The 23,246-nt window shown below is 49.7% G+C and overlaps 1 protein-coding gene across 2 annotated transcripts in view; it reads right to left on the bottom strand.

The window, feature by feature from the left end:
- Window positions 1–23,246, bottom strand: part of Tom1 (target of myb1 membrane trafficking protein) — a 36,491-nt gene that overhangs the window by 897 nt on the left and 12,348 nt on the right. The window contains exons 2-14 of one of the 2 annotated variants that reach the window (XM_021218846.2): window positions 20,665–20,749; window positions 18,241–18,319; window positions 17,091–17,240; window positions 16,688–16,822; window positions 16,449–16,595; window positions 13,834–13,950; window positions 11,210–11,343; window positions 10,231–10,264; window positions 9,796–9,889; window positions 8,137–8,257; window positions 4,506–4,581; window positions 1,725–1,784; window positions 78–117 (exon numbers count right to left, since the gene is read on the bottom strand). In XM_021218846.2, coding sequence (XP_021074505.1) covers window positions 78–117; window positions 1,725–1,784; window positions 4,506–4,581; window positions 8,137–8,257; window positions 9,796–9,889; window positions 10,231–10,264; window positions 11,210–11,343; window positions 13,834–13,950; window positions 16,449–16,595; window positions 16,688–16,822; window positions 17,091–17,240; window positions 18,241–18,319; window positions 20,665–20,749 — 1,272 coding nt within the window. The remainder of the gene's footprint in view (window positions 1–77; window positions 118–1,724; window positions 1,785–4,505; window positions 4,582–8,136; window positions 8,258–9,795; window positions 9,890–10,230; window positions 10,265–11,209; window positions 11,344–13,833; window positions 13,951–16,448; window positions 16,596–16,687; window positions 16,823–17,090; window positions 17,241–18,240; window positions 18,320–20,664; window positions 20,750–23,246) is intronic. The other variant, XM_029531958.1, reaches the window with a different exon arrangement.

The following is a 23,246-nucleotide window of genomic DNA, read 5'->3' as shown; positions in this document are numbered from 1 at the left end:
GGGGAGGGGGTGGGAGGGAGGGAGGGGCAGGACTCTTACTTTCAGGGGAGGAGTAAGCAGATGGGGTGGACAGTTACCTTCACTAGTGACACCAGAGGGCTCCTCAGCACTGTTCCCCTGAGAATGCAGGAGGGAAATAGAGGTTATCATTGCTAGGAGCATGCAGAACTGGACACCCAGTGGGACAGCCTTGGGGTCAGGACCAGTGTTGCCGTTGTGCCTAAGCTGACCCCGGTGTCAGGACCCAGGTCTTGGGTTACACCCTCCTATGCTTCAGGACCCAGGTGTTCCAGTTTCTCAGCCATGATTTTTTTTTTTTTCTCCTTTGAAACAGGGAGACTGGGCCTGAAGAAATGGCTTAGCAGTTAAGAGCTCATACTAATTCTCACAGAGAACTCAAGTTCAGTTTCTAGCACACATATCAGGTAGCTCCTAACAGCCTATATACCAGGAGCAGGGGACCAATGCCCTCTTTTGGCCTCTGTGGGTATGGCTCTTGGGCCCATACAGGCGCATGCTCACTCATAGACAAAAAAACATAAAATTAGGACTGGCGATCTTGCTCAGTGGTAAAGGGCTCAGTTTGCTGTTGCAGAGAACCTGGGTTCTGTTCCCATATGGCAGTTCATAATGAATTTTAACTCTAGTTCCAAGGAAGTGGATGTCTTTTATCTTGTAAAAAGTTAAATCTTTTTTTAAAAAGTTAAATGTCAAGAAACAGCGAGGATGGCTAGGCATGGTGGCACATAGCTTTAATCCTAGCACTTGTGAGGCAGAGGCAGGAGAATCTCTGTGAGTTCAAGGCCAGCCTGGTCTACAAAGCAAGTTAGACAGCTAGAACTAGATAGCACCTGTCTCAAAAAGGCAAAGAAAGGAAGGGAGGAAGGAACGGAGGGAGGGAGGGAGGGAGGGAAGAAGGAAGGAAGGAAAGATGGATGGACAGACGAACGGATGGATGGATGGAAGGAAAGGAGGAGAAATAGTGCAGCCAAGGCTAAGCTCATGGATGTGGGACACTAAGCATAGAATGCATGCCAAGCCAGGAATGATGCCCAGCAGCACAAACTCCAGGGTTCACAGAGGAAAGGCAGGAAGGCTGACACCCCCACACAGGGGCTACTTGGGTTAAAGCTGTGCTCAAGTCTGGCTGGAGGTAAAGTTATGACCCCACTACCCAACTGGATGTGTGTGGCGTAGAGGTGGAATGAGACCTCTGCCTCAGAAGGGCCTTTGGAAATTAAGTGCCCAAGCTCTCCTGGGCTTTTAGTGTCCACAGAAGTGGTGGCAGAAGCTATGGGAGAGGCCCTGATATCAGAACTGATTCTGACTCCTGCTACTGCTATTCTTTGGAAGAAGCAGGGCTTGTGGCTGGAGGTTCAGTTCAGGATTTCTGTCTTCTGGTAATGCCCCTTTAGAAAGTGGTAGCTGTGAGCTGGGCCCCTTGCAGTTACCAGCCTTTTTGATGGGAATGGGACAATGATGATACCTCCCTCTGAGGGCCTACTGTGGGGAGTTTAGTAACCCCTGCCCCCATCCATAACCAATGAGTACTGACTGATAAGCACAGAGTGTGACCTGGAACAGGAAGGCTGTTGGTGGGAGAGGACGGTGGTGGGTGACAAGATGAAGACAGTAATACTTGCCTCTCCTCCAGTCACTTACAAGACCCTTCTATAAGACAAATGGATCCCTGCTTGGCAGGGGAGGCATGAGCCCCAACTTACCACATCAGTGGACAGCCACTGCTCAATGTCCTCCATGATGCGGGCCTGTGTGGCTGGGATCTGGAAGGAAGGCGGCAGGGAGGCAGTGGGTGAGTCACAGGAAGGAAGCTGAGCGCTTCCTCAGTCACTCATCCACCCTGATCTGAGTTTCTTCTGTGTCTTACTGGGGTGCAGATCCTGGGGTTACCACTGCCTGGGACCATTCTGCCTAGCAGCTGGAGCAGCGCAAGGGGTAAATAGGAGCATTCCCCACATGGAGAAAATGTATGTCTGGTCCCAACAACGGGAACTGTGGGGAGGTGCTCCAACTGGAGAAGGGTTTTAAGCCATGGTCCAGGACAGGAGCTCAGAGCAAACAGGGAAACTCAGTTAATGGCAGAAATAGGAATTTAAGAGGAGGGAGGCTCCAAGTGTTCCAGAGAGTCCAGGCTGGTGGTCACAGGGGCAGCTTTCTAGAGGGAGTATTTGACTCTGAGCTCAGACACATGGGCTCTCACATGCTGGTTTCTAAAAGGAGCAGGAGTTGGTTTCCTCTGTAACAGTTTCAACAGTGTCAATCCGGCATGTGCATAGACGTGGTCTACTATGGTGCTCAGGGGACTGACTCCTGGCATCTTCCATAATGCTCTTGTCTTCTTTACCTGGCAACATGGCTGTCATCCATAGCACTGTCAGGAGGTGGTAAGGCCAGCAGAGAGCCTGTATAGAGGAAGGCTGGAAACTTAAGCTTCTGTTTGACAGCTTTCAAATAGAGAGCGAGCTAGAGTCTCTGATCAAACCAGTGTCCAAGCTTATCACCTAAGCTACCCAGGGTGTCTCACTATGGGAGAATCACGATGACACTCCCTACCTTCCTGACTGACTGACCAGCTCTTTTAAATGTCTGCAAAGGGAGGTCAGCCAGCCAGGCAGGTGGAAGGCCAGGGCTGGAGGGGTGTGGCTGTGGTATGGCTGAGGAGTATGCCCAGAAGCTGCCAGGTTGGGGCAATGTGGAGAGCAAAGTAAACAAGACAAAACACTCCTCCACATTCCTATGGGACCCCCCCCCCAAAGGGTAGCCCCCACACTCTAAGCTGAGGCCCGTGTCAGCAGGCCGGGCGACCACCGAGGGCTTCTAAGGGGCACTCAGGTCTTAGAAAGGCTGCTTTGTTCACCGGTTTTATAGTTAACAACAGCACAAAGGAAGTTTCCTAGGTCCCAGCACAGGAGGGTGGTGGAGGGGCTCCTACCCATTATGCACTGACCCCTCTGTCTACTCTGGATGATAGTCATGTTGCCAGGTGAGGAAGAAAAAACTACAAGAACATTATGTAAGATGCCAGGAGTTCCCTGAGGTTAATGTCAGACCATGTCTATGCTCATAACCAGTGTAGGCTTAGCCCTACTGCAGCACCAAGGAGTGAAGGAAGAGAACCTGGGGTAATGATGTCCATCACACAGGCTGTGAGTTCTGCTGAGCCTTGGACAAGTCACTGTTCACTAGCTCCAGTCTGGATTTTGCTTTTGCAATACCATCACATAGTCAGTGGGTTATGTGCCTTTGCCTCTAGACAGACTCAAGCCTTTGGGAGTGGGTGCTGGCTTGGTCTTCAGAAATCATATCCAACAGGTGGCTGCCCAAATAAAGGGTGGGGGGAGTGAAGGCACAGTCATGCTTGTCAGCAGGGGCAATTGTGCATGTGTTGTCCACTGTGAGCTACTGAATGGTACTGTGGGACCTGGAAACTCAACACTGCTCACCCTCTCCATTGCTGTTAGTCCTGGGAAGATACCTCTAACTCTGTGTGGCAGCAGGAGTGAACCATGTGTGAGTCCCACAAGAGGAACATGAGGGCTTAGCACAGAGCCAAACACAGAAATAGGCTCAAGAAGTGATGCCTCAAAAAGCATGCAGAAGAAGAGAGGTCCAGAGCAGGTGTGCTCCGAAGCACCCAACAGAGGCCCGTGGACTCTATGAAGCCTACCTGCCCAAAAGTGTTCTGTACCTGTGCTGCTCTGAAAGGGACTCCAAGCAAAGAGCTAGGAGGTACAGGAGCACACATGGAGAGTCCCTGGGGGTCACCAGATCCTGCCCTGTGTGAGCAGGACCTCTGTGCTCAAGGCTTTCATATGGCTTCTACCTCACCTACGACAGTGTCCATGGTCCTAGCCACCTCGTAGACCTCTCCCTACCTCTCAGGCACCACTCTCACCACATGGCCTCAGACTCCATCTACCGCACTCCTCCTCCTCCTCCTCTGTGCACTGCTTGCCCTCCTGTAGCTTCTGAGAGGTGTGTGCCGTTTCACTCACAGTGGCTTGGCTCACTATGGATTATGCTTGGCATCTTGCCACTGTGGAGGATAGCCACAGAGGGCTCAGTTCTGGGCATGTGGCTGCCACTTAACACACAGTGTGTGCGTGCGGGAATGCTGACTGTTGTTCTGCTCCCCTCTGCTCATGCTCCTGTTAGTGAAAGGAGGGATGGGGACAATGACAGAGTGCTGCCCTCTCCCAGGCTGCTGTGCATGTCCACTGCTCTCAGGAGTTCTAGGTAAAGATGATACAAGTGCCATAGCTGGCAGGTGATGAAGTGGAATGTGAACCCAGGTCCACACTGGATATGGTCCCCGAAGCAGGACTGGGTCACTGTTGGCTGAGTGTCTTCTTGGCTCTCGACTGGCTCTCGACACTAGCCACAAAGGGCCAACTGAGAGCCAAATGGAAAAGAGCTGTACCAAGCCATGCTGTAAGTCCCTCCTTTTTGGGAGGCTCTGGGTAGAACAGATCCTCTTCGCTTACCGCTCCAGTGCTCTGCTGCCGGGCATCTAGGGCCCCAGCCAGGCCATCTGTGGTTTGGGGAGCTTCATATTTGACCCTGAAATACAGAGCAGTATGGCATTAGATGCTGCTTGACCACACCTGGCCTGAAAGGCAGCATAAGGACTGAGGGTATCAGGTGACCCTGACTTGGGTTGGCCTGGGCAGGAATGACTCAGGTCACAGAAGGTCCTGGTCTGAGGCTCCTCCTCTCCAAGCGTGGGACAGGAAGAGGAGGCTCCATTTTTGCTACTGAAAATTATGTTCAGATAGTGGCATACATCAACGGAGCATGAGAATCTAGAGACAACATGTGACCAAAGCCCAGGAACAAGCTCATACATGGCTGTGACCACAACGGACCAAGTTGAAGGATAAGGAGATGGATTGTGACTCCCGTGCTCATGGATAGTTTTTATAGGTTCCTTTTTGAGCAGTTCCCATTTGAATTTTATCAACTGTGGTTCTGTGTAAGGATCTATTTGAATAGGGGAGTTTCTTCTACTGCCAAAATGAGTGTGCAAGCTGCTGAGGGCTTATCTGACCTTGGCTTGCTACTGGAAGATACTCCCTGGCTCTTTGATGAACTGGTCATAGCTCTTTTAAATAGCCCAAAGTGGGGCCAGCCAGCCAGGCAACTGAAGGCCAGGGCTAGGAAGGCTGCTGGCTGCTGGCAGAGGAGGAGAGGGAAGGAAGATGTGGTGTGACTGAGAATACCCTTAGGGGAGAGAGAGGTCATCCTGAAGTGGGAGGGAGGCTGGCCCTCATCTGACCTGGCCAGCTGAGCCTGGAGGTGATGAAGGCAGCCACCGGGTTTCTATCCCAAGGGGGAAATAGGCACTGTCAGGAGTAGAGAGGAGTTCCTTTCCTGGGGCCCCGTTGCTCTGCTAAGGCCAAAGACTTCAGGAGTAGAGGCTGTATCACAGTGAGCTTGTGCAGCGCTGATGTCCTCTTTCTGGGGGACTGTGGAGGCTCTTTGAATAAAAGTCCCAACTCCCAGGCAGCCATTCCAGGGAGGATGCTGTCACTCCCTTCCCGGGAGGCCCAGCTGTCACAAACAGAACTGGCTGGTTAGTTTCTCTTGGCCACACAGCTCCTGATCACATGAAGAGCAGGCTGTTGATATCAGCACTATGGGGCTCAGCATCTCTAAGTTTGAGCCAGGACAACCAGCAAGAAGGCACCCAAGCCAGAGACTGTGTCCATTTTCCTAATGACTCCTGACCACCACGTCCCTGTGCTCAGTCTTACAGTGGAAACCAAGCTATTTGAAAGTCCCAGTATGTTCCCCTGGGAAGCCTAACTTGACCTTTATGGGCTACAGACCCTGGGCTAGGGGTTGGCCATCCCATGACTGGGCAGGAAGAAGGGAGTCTCTACCCAGGTTGTCCCTATTGGTTGCTGAGTCTCAGGGCACTTGGGACAGTACTTGTCTAAGTGCTTCTGAAGAGGCTGCTCTGTAGACATCACTGAGGAAGGATAATTGGCTCCTAAGGATAGTAAAGAGGATGGGAGGATGCCCAGGCCTCTACTGTCTTCCTTTGTACTCCAAGTACAAGGGCCTGGTGGGAGAGGCTGTGGTATTGGATTTGGTAGCAGCTGAAATGAAAACAGGGGTGTTGACCAGAAGCTGGCTTTCTTGTGAGGCCTGGCAGAGCCAGCTGCAGGCTGGCATAGAATGGGGAGGTTGGGAGGGCAAGGAAACACTCTGGGCATAAAATGTCTTCCAGGTGACCAGCATGAGAGGGTCTATTACAGCATGAAGGTGGGTTAGGCAGGCACAGGAACAAAGGAACAAGGACCTCAGGGCTAGGGCCCACAGGAGTGGGATCTGTGGGGGTACATTCTGTAAGGTGGGGACCAATGCACAGTGAATGGTACAGGAAGACCAAAGGCCTAAGGGGGCTCAGGGAAGCTACGCCAGCCAAGGGGAAGAGCTGCTGTGTGACCTTCTCAGCATCTGCTCCCTCACACAGACATGTGCCTGTGAAGGGCTAGAGCTCAGCCCATCTACCCTGCCTCCAAGCCTTCGCATTTCCTGCTCCTAGAACCTGAAATGCTTCCTAAATTCCAGTCTGGCCTTGAGCCTTCTGAAGAGCTACCTGCTCCTCCACACAATAGCCACTACGTGTGCCGGGCGTGGTGGCGCACACCTTTAATCCCAGCACTTGGGAGGCAGAGGCAGGTGAATTTCTGAGTTCAAGGCCAGCATAGTCTACAGAGTGAGTTCCAGGACAGCCACAGAGAAACCCTGTCTCGAAAAACCAAAAACCAAAAAAAAAAAAAAAAAAAAAAAAAAAACCACTACATGTGTGTGCCTGAAGGGGAGGCTGCATATGTGACTTCCCTGTGGAGGTATGTTGGTGAAGCAGTACACCCCAGCCATGCTGTCAGACCTGTTAAACACTAGGGACTCTCCAGTGTGCCCAGTTGTTTTGTACACTGGTGCCTATGTGGACACTGCACCCTCCTGAGTGTGGGTCCCACTAGACTCATTAGCTTTCATCTGCACAGCAGCCTCAGCAGCATCCTTAACACCGTGGCTACTGTAAGCTGCTAGGCCGGAGGCCTCTGGGCTGGGGAGTACAGAGTGCTGAGGGAAAAGACAAACCTGGTTTACAGCTTTGTGTGGAACCAGTTGGCTGCAGACTGGGTCAGATTGTACCTGAATCTGTAGTGTGAGGAAGACCAAAGGCCTAAGGGGGCTCAGGGAAGCTACGCCAGCCAAAGGGAAGAGCTGCTGTGTGACCTTCTCAGCATCCGCTCCCTACGTAGACATGTGCCTGTGAAGGGCTAGAGCTCAGCCCATCTACCCTGCCTCCAAGCCTTCGCATTTCCTGCTCCTAGAACCTGAAATGCTTCCTAAACCCCAGTCTGGCCTAAATCCTCTCTGGCCAGTTTCTACTGTCCAATAACCAAGTTGTCAAAGAAAGAATAGGCACTAAGATGCTAAGTGGAAACAGCTAGGAGGCTTTTTAAATCTAGAACTTTCCTTGGCCATAAGAACATATAGCTTCCCATATCTGAGCCAATAGGGTTATAAGCAAAGGGATGAAAAATATTAGCTAAGCTATTTCCTTGTCGAGCAGATGTGGAGCTAGTATAAGATCTGCCAGAGCAGGGAGTGCCTTTGGAGACCTGCTCCATTATAGGGTCTGACTGATGACAACATCTCTGAAAACAGCTCACAGGGAAGGGCATACCCCAGTGCAGCCAGAGTCTCCTCTGGGGATGAAGGACAGCTATGAGACAACAGTCAAAACCTAGAAGTCACTAAGGCTTTCTTAGGAGCCTTCCTTGCCCCTGGGGGCTTGGTACTGGCTGCACATTATGTAAGATGGTGGGCCAGCCAGACAAAATGTTACGTAGAAGTGGTGGTCAGAGGCTCCCCACCTTCCAGCCCTCAGAGGCTTGCTTCTGGTTCTGGTCAGATGTTGGTATCCCTTCCTGTCGAACTACAGTGTTATCAAGGCCATGCTGGACTGAACTTAGGGACTGTGTGTCTTTTCTCCTGTCCGGCCCATTTCCATTCCAGATTCAGGGATCCTAAGAGATGCTCTTGCCAACAGAGAGCCCTCCCCTGCAGGAGAGCAGGATGGAACAGGTAACTCACCCTTTCCGCTGGTCAGCCAGTGAGCTGCCCCGAGTCAGAGCAAACATGTCAAAGTCATCTTCCAGGTGACCTGAGGTCTCCAGAGACTGCAGGCCAGCTCTCACACTTCTAGAGCCAAGGTCTGCAGAGACAGAAAGGCCAGGCAAGAGGCCTGCTGCTCCACTTGCTGTTCCCATGCCCCATCTGGGACGAGGGCTGCTTGCTTGAAGAGCACTAGGGGTTAGGAGGGGGATTTGGATGGGAAGCTGACCCTGCCTGAGAGCAGTAGGAAGCACTTCATTTCTGCTGAGTGTGCTCATGTCTAAGGCGGTACCACAGCCACCTCCTCCCGCAGTGATGAGGGTTAGAAACCAGGAAGTCACTGCCTGTAACACCTGCTAGAGCAGTAGTTCTCAACCCGTGGGTCGAATGACCCTTTCACAGGGCTACGTATCAGACATTTACATTACAATTCATAACAGTAGCACAATTACAGTTATGAATTATCAATGAAAATAATTTTATGGTTGGGGGTCACCACAGCATGAGGAACTGTATTAAAGCATTAGGAAGGTTGAGAACCACTGAGTTAATGGAAGAGGCTGAGCAGCAGAACAGTGCTCAGATCCGACTGCTCACAAATAAGGTGGGAGCAGAATGCATTTCTGGGGTTTGGCATGGAGCAGGCAGTCAATAGTATTAAACCCAATCGTGAGCAGACCTTGAGGTGCCAGCCTGCAGTTCCAGCTCCAGGAGAGACTGAGGCTAGCCTAGGTTACTAAGCACATTCAAGGACAGTTTGGGGGAAATTTGTGAGGTCCTACCTGAAAATTAAAGGGCTGGAATATAGTTCAGTGGTAAAGCACTTGCTTAGTTAGCATGCTTGAGGCTTAATCCACAGCACAAAACAAAACACCAAAAATAAACAACAACAGCAGCAGCCGTAGCAGCCCAAGAACAACAAAAAAGATAATGACTGCTAATATTTATCAAGAGTACAGCCAGGTATACCCACCTGTAATCTCAGGTTTTGGGAGACTGAGGCAGGAGGATGGAGAAAGTTTGAAGCCTACCTAGACAGGCTACTATGCACTTAGCAAGAACCTGTATCAAAAGACAGCAAAATCAAATAAAACCTAAATTATCTAATTTTTTCAGAACAAAGCGCGAAAGGAAACCAAGCTGGAGTTTAGCTCAGAGGCTAAAATATTGCCTAGCATGGCCAAGGTCCTGAGTTCTACCCTGCAGTGTCACGAAAACGGAGTGCCTTCTGGCCTCGCCCTGATAGAAGCTGCTTTCTGGCAGTTTCTTGCTCCATTCTTCCAACCTTGAAGAGGGCCCATTCCTTCTTTCCTTCTTCAAGTAGGAACTGATTACTGAGGCTGAGCAGTAGACTGTCTGATGGTCCCCAGATTGTTCAGGTGGGATGGAAGGAAGGGGTGGGGAGTCAGGGCAGAGGGATGGTCAGAGTGCAGTGGGATTTATATTATCCAAGGGGCTCAGGGACATTGGTACTCCCAAGGCATTCTCACAAGTTTTGCCCAATCCTGTGGCAAGATTTGGCTTGGGATCCCAGCAAAGTAAGATGTGGACCAATGTTCTGCTGTTGGCGAGCACAGGAACTTTGAAGCTACCCACACATTGTAACATACCCTTGGCTGGAGTCCCCATCATACTTACTCATTCCTGCCAGTTGGGATGAGAGGTTGCTTGTGGCTGCGGGGTCAGGACCCATGTCAATCAGATCAGTAGCTAGCTCAGCTTCACTGGAGGCCTGAGGTGAGAGGAGACGCCTGGATGAACCCTTCAGGAGGCAGAGATCTGCCTCCAGGCTCCAACATGTCTGAATGGGAGCTGGGGAGTTTCTCCTCCTCCACCTGGGCTCCAGCTCAGCTATACCCCTGGGAGGCTGGGAAGGCCCTAAGGTACAAACTGGTGGTGGCAGAGCCTTATTTCCCTTAAAGGGATAGTGGTGTAAGAAGTGTGAGACTTCGCTATGAGCCTAAAAAGAAGCACCAGTATCCTATACAAGGAAGGCATCAGGGAGGGGGCGAGAACTTCCCTCTCACTTCTATCAATAACGCATGACACAGTCCCAGGAGAGTTGCCTCTTACCTTAGCAGTCTGGCCTGTTCGGAAGCGTTCAAACCTACAAGACAGAAAATACCCCAGTCAAAAGAACAGATGGACACAGTTCCCAGAGGATCCCAGATCATTACCAGGATGAGGAGATAACTGGTCTACCCTCACAGATGCAGCACATGCTTGCTATTCCCATGCTATCACTAGCAGAGCCCCTATTTCGCTTGCACAGGGCTGGGAGGCATATGATCACTCATAGGACCACTTTGCAATGGTCAGCAAGAAACAAGGTCACAGAACACGAAAGAAAGGGACACTCAGCAAGCAGAGTTGAGCACTGCTTTGTCAACTGTCTAGTTACCTACTCTACATTTGAAAATGTATGGTTGGCTCTCAAAGATGGCCACTTGTCTCTAACCCCTACTACTTAGGGGCTAGGGACTAGGGAGGTAGGTGGAGAAGACCTTAGTGACAGCCTGTTGGAGTTCTGGCCTGGCAAAAAGTACAATCACTTTTGAATTCATTTTCTGTTCTAATGTCTCTGGGCACCTGCCTGCTAGCTGAGGTGATGACTGAGTTGAGGCACTGAGTAGCAGTTGGCTGGCACTGCGACAAACTGGCAAATTAGGGGCCTGATGCTAGAGTACTAGGGGAATCCCACACAGTGCACCTCAAGATGGCAAGGAGGAAGACCTGCATCCTCTTAGGCTAGTGAACAGGAAAAACTGGCCAGCTGTTGCCCTCAGGGGCCCAGACTCTCTCAACTGATTGCAAACCACACAGCAAGTGGGAAACACAAAATAGACACAAGGAGTGGGAGGTGGCTAGATAATAACCCATTTCTAGAAGCAGTGCACTTTGCTTCCTGCTTTTATGACTACCCACAACCCAAGCAGCTCAGTGATGGGCAGAGAGCTGGGGGCTCTGGTAGCTTGCTGATGTCTGAAAAAGGCACAGGGAAAATGACTGAGCAGCCAAGGCCATGGCCCAAGTGAAGATGTAGTAGGACTACCGTTCATGGCGTAGGAACACATTGTTGAGGTTGTCATTGATCATGAGCAGTTCCTCGGTCAGCTGCTCATTGGAGATGCGTGGGATGAGCTCCAGGATCCGCTGCTGCATGGCACGGCAAGTGCGGTTGAGTTCCTACAGGGAGGAGTAAGACATTGAGGCCACATGCAGGACAAGGCTGCTCCTCATGAACAGTAAGTAGTCAGTCCTGGAGGAGGGGTCTTCATGGCACCACAGCCTGTTTTCAAGATAACTGCTCAGGTGCTGCAGTATGGTTACAGTCTTGAATTGTGAGATGGGCTCTCACTATGTCGCCTAGGCTTGGCCTCAGGTGACCCACAGCTTCTGGAGTAGCTGGAAGCCTTTGGCTTCACACTAACATTTAAAGTACTGGACTGAGTCATGATAGTGATTGTGCTGCTTTAACGGGACTGTGTGCAGACTGTAGAGTCAAGTTTTAGCCATCATGTTTGCTTACTTAGAAAAACCTCAGCCTCCTGGACCAGCTAGTCTGGCCCATGTGTTAAGTAGCACAAACAGGAGAGACACTGCCTCAAACAGAGTTGAAGGAGAGAGCTAGCTCCCTAAGGTTGTTCTCTTACTTCTCTGTGCAAACTGTTGTATTGACATGTCTCACTCACACACACACCATAGTCACAGATGCACACCTAAGGGGAAAACATAGGAGGGTGAGGAGGGTGAGGAGGATGACGGACCTGAGGATGGGGTCGGGTGTGAACACGTTTAACTTCTGTTACCTCACACAAGTTTTTGCTTCACTGTTCTCATAGACTGGCTTTTTTCTCTTTTGGTAAAACTTATTTTGGAACAATTTTTCAGATTTATTGAAGAGCTGCAAAATGGCACAGAGGTTCTCATGTGCCTTCGCCCAGTCAGACATTTGTCAAACCCAAGGCATCAACACTGATATCAACTCACCTACTTTTCCTGCTAATATCTTTTGTTTCCCGTTTCTAGATCCTACATGTATTTAGGCACCATGTTACTGATTGTGTTTTAATCACAGTTAAACTTCTTTCAGAAAAAAGAAAAAGATTAAGAGGTTGGGTGTAATGCTATGAACCTGTAACCCATGTAGTCAGGGGCTGAGGCGGGGGATGGAGAGTGTGCAGGACCAGGTTTGGCTACATCATGAGACGTTTACTAATAAGTAAGTAAGTAAAATAAACCTTCTTTGGTCTCCAGGCAACTGTAGGAAGACTGGCCACCTTTTCCCCAGCACCAGACATGGATATGCCAGCACACTTTCTCTTGTAGCATCAAAGATGAAGCACTGCACCGAGCTCTGGCTTTCCATGGACCTTGTTCCCCACCCACCCCACCCAGGCCCCCTGGGGTTTCTTCATCTGCTCAGGGCGGCTTTCAACATCCCTGACCTCAGCTTCTCTTCCTCCTATGATGAAGTATAACTGACATTAGTTTCTGCTTCCTCATGGGTCCCTCTGGACAGAAGAGGAGCCTAGATTGAAGTTGTTGCTCCAAGTCACAAATCCTGGATTTGCTACCTACCAGCCACAGTAACCATAGGCATGTTACAGCCTCTCTTTGCCTTAGTTTTCTGAACTAGAGAATGGGTTTGTTTAGGGCTATGAATGAATGTATATCAAGCACCTACATTGAGCTTGACACAAAGAGTACTCATCATGTGGGCACTGACTCTGTGTCACCTTGCCAGCTGGCTCCAGCCTTCTGAGTATCCCAGACTACTCATATCTGCATGGACTTGGCTTGGGACATACAACACTATAACAACTCTTAGTCAACTTCCGTTCTTCATCTAGTTCTCACACTCAAGAGTCCACTAAGCTAAGACACTCCTACTTTATTCCCCCACCCCCAAACATAAGGATCTCTGAGCAGTCACAGGGGCATAAAGACCTGGCTTCAAAAGTGCTCTCTGAGGGTTGGTGGGAGGGTGATACAGACAGCACACAGAGCATTCTGTCCTTCCACACATTCTGCCCACAAAGCATTCTGTCCTTCCACACATTCTGGAAACTCTGGCTTTGTCAGTTCCTGACTCTCACTGCCTTCCTCAGTATTCCCTATAGGAAGGCTACTTAAACCTCCCTCAGTCCTGGGCCCCACTCCATATGAAGACAGGATCAGGTGACTATCATATGACACCCAGGAGCAAAATCTACCATTTTCTACTGGCCTCAGCTCCCCAAGACTGGATGGATGGTCACTCCTCTCAAAGCCCATATTGCTTTTTCCCTCCTGTTTGCTACCACCAACACTGTGACGGGTGGGAATCAGCCCTTCTGGCTTTTCCCAGTGCTATCTGTGCTCACCAGTACTGGGTAGAGGAGTAGATGTTTCACATGAACTATCTCATTCAACTCTCATGTCCTGCTTATATCAGAGCAGCCACATAGATGGAGAAAATGAGGGGTTGTTTTGTTCAAGTCATAAAGCAGCAGAATTAAGATGTGAATTCCTGTCTGATGCAAATCTAAGGTTCCTGGTTGTAATGTTTTCTATTACCTCAGAGCTCCCAGCAAAAACAAAAGACTGCAATGCAGACGGGGAAGAAACAGGTGTGTGGCTGCACACAGGGTCACTTTGGTGGGAGCTGAACCTGGAGGCAGGCTATTTGCTCACCTGTAGTAGATCCAGGTCTGCAGGCTCTACCTGGGTGGGCACCAGCTCTGTCAGCATCTCTGACATCACTCGCACATTTCCGCTCACCATCTCCAGCTCACTGCGCAGCTTCCCAATCTGAAATGCACCATTGTAAGGGGGAGAAGAGCCCGGGTCTAGAGCTCGTGCCTCCTCCACAGTTGTGTGGCCCTGGAGCTACTCAGCCAACCCTTTCTCCACACAGCTCCCTCCTGACTCCTGCACTTTCTCCACACAGCTCCCCTCCTGACTGACTCCTGCACTTTCTCCACACAGCTCCCCTCCTGACTGACTCCTGCNCTGACTCCTGCACTTTCTCCACACAGCTCCCCTCCTGACTGACTCCTGCACTTTCTCCACACAGCTCCCCTCCTGACTGACTCCTGCTCTTTCTCCACACAGCTCCCTCCTGACTCCTGCGGATAACTCTGTACTCAAGAGCCTGCAGAAGCTTCCTCCCACTTCACAGCCCTCAGAGGTGCTACCAACCGCTGCCATCTCCCAACCCGGAGCCAGGAACAGAGACAAGCTGAAGGCCGTGTGACAATCGGAGGGGATAGCCAGTGAGGGTGGTTAGAAGAGTGCCAGAGTCTCTTGGGGCCAAGATGGCAATTAATGAGGCCCTAGGGATGGCAGTTCTCTTAAGGAGTAGGAAGGCAGGCTGCAGAGTCCCCTTATGCCTGCGAGGACAGAGTAGGTTTTGCCTGCATCGTTCCCTTCAGATTCTTTAGGGCCCAGGCTTATCCAAAAGTAAGTGCCAGGCCTGATACCCATGTGAACATGAAACTCAGACCCAGTACTAGTACCAGTGATCAAAGGGAGCCAAGGTTCACAACAATGATGGTGGTCAGCATCCTCAGATGAGGTGTGAGGGTCACTGTGCAGTGTCTTTTGTGAATTCTGAGGACTGAGGGACGTTATATGCTATGGACATTGTGTTCACTTTGAATACTGAAAAGAAGATGAAGCCCCTCCCCGCCCCCCCGCAGATGTACCTGGCTGAAGAATCCTCTTATAATGGGATGGCTCATGAATCTAGTGGCTAGGAGACTACATCTGGGGAAATACTGGTATATTCTAAATTGTGTGATTGAGTGACAATAAACTTCAGAATTTGAATTCATGGCTGTGACAGTTAATAAACGCCAAGCACTGAACACACGCCCACACGCCATCGCAGGTGGGCTGCCACCTTTATGGAGCTCAGGGATGAAGAAACAGGCACGCAGAGACAAACACCATGTCCACTGAAGCTGACCAACAGCATACCCCACAGTGCTAGGCACAACGGCTTGTTTAATAACTCCTGGTGTGAGTGAACAAGCTGCTCATCACCAGCTTGCCATCCAAACCCAAAGGGATCTAACCACAGAGGAGCCTAGGAATTACATCACCATACCACAGCATCCTAACATGCCCAAGAGGCCAAAGGGGCTATGAAATCAAACAAAAATACTCAGTTTCACTTAGCATGAACCTTCTAGCACTAATCAGTCTTTACACAGACTTTAGAAAAACTAGTTAAAATCAGAAACAAGGGAGACACTTGTTTTGGATTTCAGAATAATTTTACAGTTCTGTAGGCTTTACGTGCTCAGTGAGCGAGCCTGCTCTCGTCATGTTTGCTGTGGTGCATAGCTTCCTAACGTGGTATAAGACAGCAGGAAGCTTCTCTTTGTCGGCTGAGACCATGCACTGTACACAAGTGGTCAGGGAACAGTTCTTGGGAATTAAGTGTCTCTCATTTGTATCATGTTTGTGAATCTTTACTTCCGGCTAAGTCTTTATATTTCACTGGTGATGGTCTAAGGTCTGAGAAGGCCTCAAGCCCAGCTCAGTACCACATCTCAAATGACCAATAATCTATATTACAGCTACCTGGTCTGAAGTAGGTACTCTAGAGCTAGCCACAGGCTAGAGAAACTTCCCCAGAATCTCATGCTAATTCTAAGCTTCCCCATGAGGAATTGTGGGAGGCCTCAGTGGAGTACAAATGCAATTCTCACTTTGTGAAGATGCAGATCTCTCTCCCTCACCCACCTTCTTTCCATGACAGGGTTTTGCTATGCATCCCGAGCAACCCTGAAAGTCTCCATGTGGATCAGAGCTCTGAACTCACACACACCCACTTACCTCTATCTCCCAAGTGCTGAGGTTAAAGGCATGCCACCAACCCCAGCAAGCATACACATCATTTAATGTTGTCTTCAACTTGAATCTCAATTCAGATGAATCTCTATGTGAGCCTATTAGCACATAGATTAAGTGGAGAGGCCCGAGTGGAAGGGAACACCTGCCTGTTGGCCATTTCCTCTCCACGGTGCTCCACAAAGGGCTCCATGGAGGGAAGACTTTAGAAAATGGCAGTAGTATTGGACTGCACTCCAGAAGTCAGAGAGACTGGACCTTGAACCTCAGCAGATTCTGATGAGCTGTGTGATTCTGAGTTGGTGGATTTGCCTGTCTGAGCCTTATCCGGAACATAGGATGAACAGTACACAACTATGGGCTGCTGAGAAGACAAAGGAGTTTCCACAATGCTAGGGGCCATCTCTGACACCTCCCTGGACCTTCTGGTTCTGCCACAGTCTGTTTACCTGCTCAGGAGTCGGCGTGATGGGTGAATCACCCGGGAGAACAGCTGGAGTGGGCAGAGGGGTGGCATGCTGGCTCAGGTCTCCGCGCTGACTGGTGTTGGAACCCACAGAGTTCTGTCCGGATGGTGTCTCTGAGTTGAATACAGTCTAAGGGGCAAAAGACAGGGTGAGTGAGGCTTCCTGGAAAGGTACTGTAGCCCCCTCAGCATAATTCTCATCTCACCCAAAATTCTCCTTACTCTCTGGGGTGTGTGGATGGGCGACAGCATGTCCAGGTCAGTCATGGGAAATTCTAGGCCCTTCCTTCGCAGGTCCTCGTAGACAGCAACAACACCTGTCAAATCAGGCGAGCTGCGGAACGCATCAGCCCAGGACTGAGAGGGGACAAGGGGACATTGCCTGTAACCACTACTCACCTTCTTTTCTGTGAGCCTGCCCGACCCTGGCACCTAGAAAGAGGACAGAGTGCTTCCCTCCTCTTCCTCCTGTTGCCTGGTCCTTTAACCCTGTGCACCAGGCTCAGCACACAGTGATAACTCCTGCTGCACATGTAAGCAGCTCGATAGCAGAGTGGAAGAATAGCCCCAGCATTCCCCCACCCCTTGAGGCCACTGATACACCCTACCCTGCCAAAGAGCACACCTGGATGAGGTTCAACACCTTGTCATGCACAATGGTGGGTGGATTGTTCTTCGGCAGGATGGTCCTCACCAGCACATTCTCTACAAAGTCCTGGTTGGCCACCAGTACATGGAAGCGGTGCCCACAGTTCTTAACACATGTTTCTAAGACCTGTAGGTCAAGGTGCCCAAGAGAATGCCCCATCAGGGAAGGGAAGCCCAGCAGAAGACAGGAGGCTTCCAGAAGGGATTCCCTAGGACATAGAATGGAAACAGTGCTGGATTTGGAGGCTTGCCTCCTAGGGAACTGGGACATGACAGGACAGACAAGACTCCCTTCCTACTAGGCCACTGCCTATTATAACCTAACCCTGGTTTCTAGTTCACATTGTCTAGAGCAGTGGTTCCCTGCTTTGACCCTTTGACATAGTTCCTCATGTGGTGGTGACCCCTCAACCATAAAATTATTTTTGTTGCTACTTCATAACTGTAATTTTGCTACTGTTATCTTAATGAATCTTAATGTAAACATCTGATATGCAGGATATCTGATATGTGACCTCGGTAAAAGAGTCATTTGACCCCCAAAGGGGTTGCAACCCATAAGTTTCGAAACACTGGTATGGAAGCTTAGAGATTCAGGAGGAATCAGACACAACTTAGGTTGGTAACATCACGACCCAGGGACCAAGCACTGACCTCTTCCCAAGGCCTAGCAGAAGCTGCTTGTGCTTTGCAGGGTGGCAGGACCATCTGGATCTAAGCACTACCATGTAGAGGCTGGGATAGGGTGCTCCCCTGCCTACTCTCCAACCAGGTTGTTCTGAAGACAGGATGCCTGATGCTTGGTCCATGCTGGCCTGCCTTAGGTAGTACTGAGGTCAGCACTGTTCTTAGACACAGGCATTTGTTTTATGTTCATTTTTTAGGGTGCAGTTTTAGAGGAAAGTGGTCCCAGTGTATCTACTCCCCATGTTAAGGCTGGAAATTTCCTTTCTAGTTCCCTTGCTTTGTCATCCACCTTCATCAACAGTGTGAACAGGAAAACAATTTTCCCATGGTCACTTTCTTCTGGACCTAACTAAGGAGAGGCAGCTTTCAGCAGACCACGGTCCAGCCATGGAAGAGATCATGGAGAGATGGACAGAGGAGAGAGGTAGCAGGATATTCACCGTAAGGGCCAGCATGACCTCATGGAAATTCTTATTCCCCATAATTCGCTTCTTCACTGCTCGGAAGGCATCTTTGGGGCTGGCAAAAAGGATAAAAGGAAGACTTAGGTATAGAAATTTCTTTCCCAGCACAGAAGGCCAAGGGCCCAAGATCAGGAGAGTGAGCCCAGCCCGCACTCAGAGCACCTCAGACAGCTCCCTGTCTTCCCCTGGCCAGTTCCAGCAGCAGCTGGCTTCAGTTCTTGGTGTCAGTACTGTTACACTGTTTAGACCCTGAATTTTCCGCAGCACAGTGGCACTGCTGAGACACATTGAGGTGGGCTTAGGCTGAGGCTACAGTTCAATGGCACTGCATGCCTGGCATGTGCGAGGCCCTGGATTGGGGTGGGGTCAGGAGAAGAGCTGGACCCTGCTGGATGCTCTTTTTGTCATTAGAGATGTGACTTTGAAGGGCACTATGGAACTCTGTCCCTGTCACTTTTTTGTTCCCTGGCCATGTAGTGAGTGAGTTCATCACACATTCCTCATGGTGTGCACCATTAAGACTGAGACAAAATAAAAACTTCTGCTTCAGCTCCACAAACCTAACCAAACCAAACCAAACCAAACCAAACCAAAAGTGAGATAAAAAATTTCTCTTTATAAGCAAATCATCTCAAGGGCATTGTTATAGTTATAAAAAGCTGACTGGCTTGCGAACTGCTTTAGTGTTTGAAAGGGACTGAAATGGCCTGGAGAAAAGGGGACAGCACTGGCAGTAGACTATGTACTGCACAGACACAGACAAAGCATATGGCAATGGTATGATTCTGCCAAAGATACAGAAATTTAGGTGAGATTGCTGAAGCCAAGGGTCATGTCTGTCATTGCCTAAGGCTGGATCCTCCATGCTGTGGGCAGAGTCTGGAACATTTAAAGTGCTCAAATAAACTCTGTGCTTCCCAAGATCACCTTGGAGTCAGGACACTGTCTCCAAAGCTACTGCAGTGACTTACTGGCCCTAGCAGAGGCTCAGTTGTTTTTTTCCCCTGTGGTCCTGCCACCTGTCCACTTGCACCTTATGCTCACTGTGAGTCCAGATGCAGATGTGGAGGAATGCACAGCTGAAGGGGACTTTGGTTGGGGCCTGGAGTTATCATCCTCTCCTAGCCTAAGATATCCACAGTCTCCCTGGAGTTCAGGATGCACTCCCTGCCTCCTGTCCCTCTGGTCCAATCTGCACTTAACTGGGAGGATGTTCTGATTAACCAGAGCAGAGGCCTCATCCAGCTTCCTTCCCTGCCTGCCATGGCCACCCACATTTACCTCACCCTACTTTCTGCCCCAGTTAAGGACTTAGGCTAGAGTTTTGGCAGGATTTAACAGAGCTCTTTTGAGGAAAAAGTCCCAGAGAGGTAGTATGACTTGTCCATGGTCCCATCACACAGAGGAAGACAGGACTCCAAGACTTCTCCCATACCATGCGTTTTGGCTGGAATCACCTTTCTGAGTAAACACTAGGGCCCCATACCTGGTCACCTGCAGGCATCCACTCTGATCCACAGCTCTGCTCTGATTCAGGTCTGCCCTCTGGAAACTCCTGGTGGCCCTGCTGGTTTCTATTCTTTTTTTTTTTTTTTTTTTTTTTTTTTTTTTTTTTTTTGGTTTTTCGAGACAGGGTTTCTCTGTATAGCTCTGGCTGTCCTGGAACTCACTTGGTAGACCAGGCTGGCCTCGAACTCAGAAATCCGCCTGCCTCTGCCTCCCGAGTGCTGGGATTAAAGGCCTGCGCCACCAGGCCCGGCTGCTGGTTTCTAATCTTAAGGAATTGAAAATGTGTTCTTGCTCTCAGAGAACAGCTGCCCCAAGACTCCAGCTTTCAGCATACAGAAAGACAACATGAGTCTCCAGCTCATTTTTGTCCCAGGGTAGAGCTCTAGATCTGTGTGACATCTGGCCTGCTGTTCAGAGACACTGTGTGGGACACAGCTAATGACCCTAGTGGCCAGCTGCACACACACTATGTCTTTTTTAGAGACAGGATTTCTCTGTGTAGCCCTGGCTGTCCAAGAACTCTTGATGTAGATCAGGTGGGCCTTGAACTCAGAGATCCCCCTGCCTCTGCTTCCTGGATACTAGTATTAAAGGCATGCACCACCACCAACCATCTCATAGTGACTTTGAACTTTACATCTCTAAGTTTTTCATCCACTCCATGAAGGCACTACACTGTATCATGGTCCAAAGATGTTTAAAGTGCCATGTTGCTGTCTAAGATAGAGTCAGGATACTATTGTACAGCAGGGTTATACTTTGTGGCTACAACAGTTCCGGGCTATGGAGGATCATCTAGTGGGACATAGGCAGGAATCAGTGCTGGTGTGTACTGTTATAGTTGGCTGTCATAGCCTGATATCCCCACCCCTCACCCCAAGGGCCCCTTACCCTTCCTCGGTCTCGTTGATGATGTCACAGATCTCCATGTTGAGGGCCCAGTCCTCGCTCTGCAGGGAGCCATCTGTAGCTTTCTCTGTGAAGAAACTATGAGTCACAAAGGTATGGGGAGTCCTGGATGGTCAGACTCAGACCGTGGAGTGAGGAGGGAATAGATAAAGCAGAAGGTCACAGATGCTTTCTGGGCATCCAGGCTTATATGCTGTCCCACCTGTCACTGAATCATGCCAACCATATGAGGCCAGAAGTGTCCTTGCCCTTTCCTAGATAAGGAGAATGGCTAAATGGAGGAATGGGGCTAAGAACTAAGGCAGGCCTGACCTCGGAGGGCTTGTTCATGACAGGGTAGCTTTCTGTGTAGGCTATGCTCCTTTTTACTTTCTAGTATCCTTTGGGTTGGAAGTAGTAACATGGTTAAAAACATACACATTCCAAAGAAGTATTCAATGGGGAGCAACTATCTCTGTCCCTTTCCAGGCTCTCATTTCTTACAAGCCCCCACTGTAATCGGTTTCTTCTTTATGGGACTTGGCCTTCCATGCCCTCCTGAGGCACAGTTTCTCTCCATGGCTGTGTCAATGAATGATCATCCTCCAGGGTGGCCAGTGTTCAAGTGGCCCTCTCTCAGAATGGCTGTGCAGTGAATGCGGGGGATTACTGTTTTCCTTTTCTGGCACTGGGGCTTGAAGGCAGGATCTCGTGCATGGCAGGCAAGTGCTGTACCACTGAGCTACCTTCCTAGTCCAATTCTTCCCTTTAAATGAACAGAAGTCATAAACACAAAGTGCCAGCTTTGGTTGTGTCATCACCTGTTCAGTCATAACGCTGTGGAACCACTTTCATGTTGGGTGATCCTTACTTAGGGTAAGATATCTGAGCTTGGAACCAGCTACAAAATTCTCAAGGCTTGTAATAGGGAGGTAAACACGGTGGCACATACATATAATACCAGTACTTAGAAGGCCACATTGGTGCTATACACCAAATCCAATTTTACATAATACGACCCCATCTCCAAGGGTGTTATGTAAACGATGAATCTAGGTTCAGAAAATGTGAGCCCTTCACCAATCCCGCCATACACATGTACTGCCATATCTACTGTTTACATGTACACTCAACTTTGTTCCACCTCCTGTCATGTCCTAGCTAGCATGACAAACATATGTCTTTTTACCACATGTAAGCATGTGACAGGTTAACATTTCATATTCAGAGGGTGAGATACTTGGTGTTCTCCTCAGCTGCCATGCTGACGCCTCTAGTTTTCAGACTCTGGCTGAAGATGTCATGTACATACACACACGCCTGCTTATCAGCCAGTTTGGATGCTAGTGTCACTTGTCACACAAGGAAGACAATCTTCATAGCTGGGTGGTATTGATGGTTTATCATTTCACAGCTCTTTATAAGCCAGGCCCACTCCAGGCACTGTGATGCCTGGTGGACAGATACAATTCTTGCTCCATGGTGTCAGGAACAGGCCTCACAACACGGCATACTCTTGGCAGGACCAGGAGAGGATGAGGGTTGTCTCCATGTGACTGGGTGGGGCTCTGTTTCTTCCAGCAATGCCCCTGTTGGGCTGGTCAGGCAGCTGGCTCTCTAACTGGTATGCCTTCTGGTTCATCCTTGCTTCCTGCAGCCAGTCAGGTGCTAGTGTGTCCCAAACACATGACAGGAGGCTGAGACAGAAGGGTGGATGCCATGCCACTGGCTTATGGCCAGGGGAGGAGGCCAAGGAGGTGTCCCTTTAGAAGGGCTGGAAGACAAGGCATGTTCTTTCCTCAAATATCTACTGAGTGTGGCTTCTGTCACCACTCTTCATGTTGAGGCCAAGAGTCCCCTTGAGCTGGTTATGAGTTATGGTTAAGAGCAGAGTGTCTGCGGATAGGGGCTGCATAACCATAAAAACCTGCTCCTTCACAGGCTGCCCTCTGCCAGATGGCCAATGTTGAGTCATCCTTGAGCTCAGACCTGTGTCTAATAGTCCCAGTTCTCTGACAACCCCACCTTACAAGTTTGTACTGTGTTCATTATCTTTTTTCTCTCTCACCCGTCTACTCTTCATGCTGCTGAAAATGGCCATTTTCTTCTTCCCTAGTCTTTGCCTGGCCAACACACCCTTCTGTAATATTTTAACCTCTTAAGCTATATATTATATAATCACCAGTTTAATTGCTAGTTATAGTAAGCATGAGATTTAATTGTCACCTCAAGAGGTGTACACTCCCACCTCTATCTCACTAATAAGGAAACCCAGACAGAAGGGTCAGCACCTTAAAATAGCCGGCCACAGTGATGCACGCCTTTAATCTCAGCACTAGGGAGGCAGAGGCAGGCTGATCTTTGTGAGTTAGAGGTGAACCTCGTCACCATAACAAGGCCATCCCAATTTACATGGTCAGATCCTATTCCAAACCAAACCGAACCAAAGCAAACCAAACCAAACCGAAACAAACCAAAAAACCCAACCAACCAAAACTCCTAATAAAACAAAACATCAGCATCCTATGGTGAGGTGGCTGGTCCTTTATAACAAACTTCTCATGCCTGCCTTGCTGCCCTGCTCT

Source organism: Mus pahari, chromosome 19 (genome assembly GCF_900095145.1).
Source record: "Mus pahari chromosome 19, PAHARI_EIJ_v1.1, whole genome shotgun sequence".
Classification (NCBI taxonomy): Eukaryota; Metazoa; Chordata; class Mammalia; order Rodentia; family Muridae; genus Mus; species Mus pahari.
This window is presented reverse-complemented; position numbering and strand designations above follow the sequence as displayed.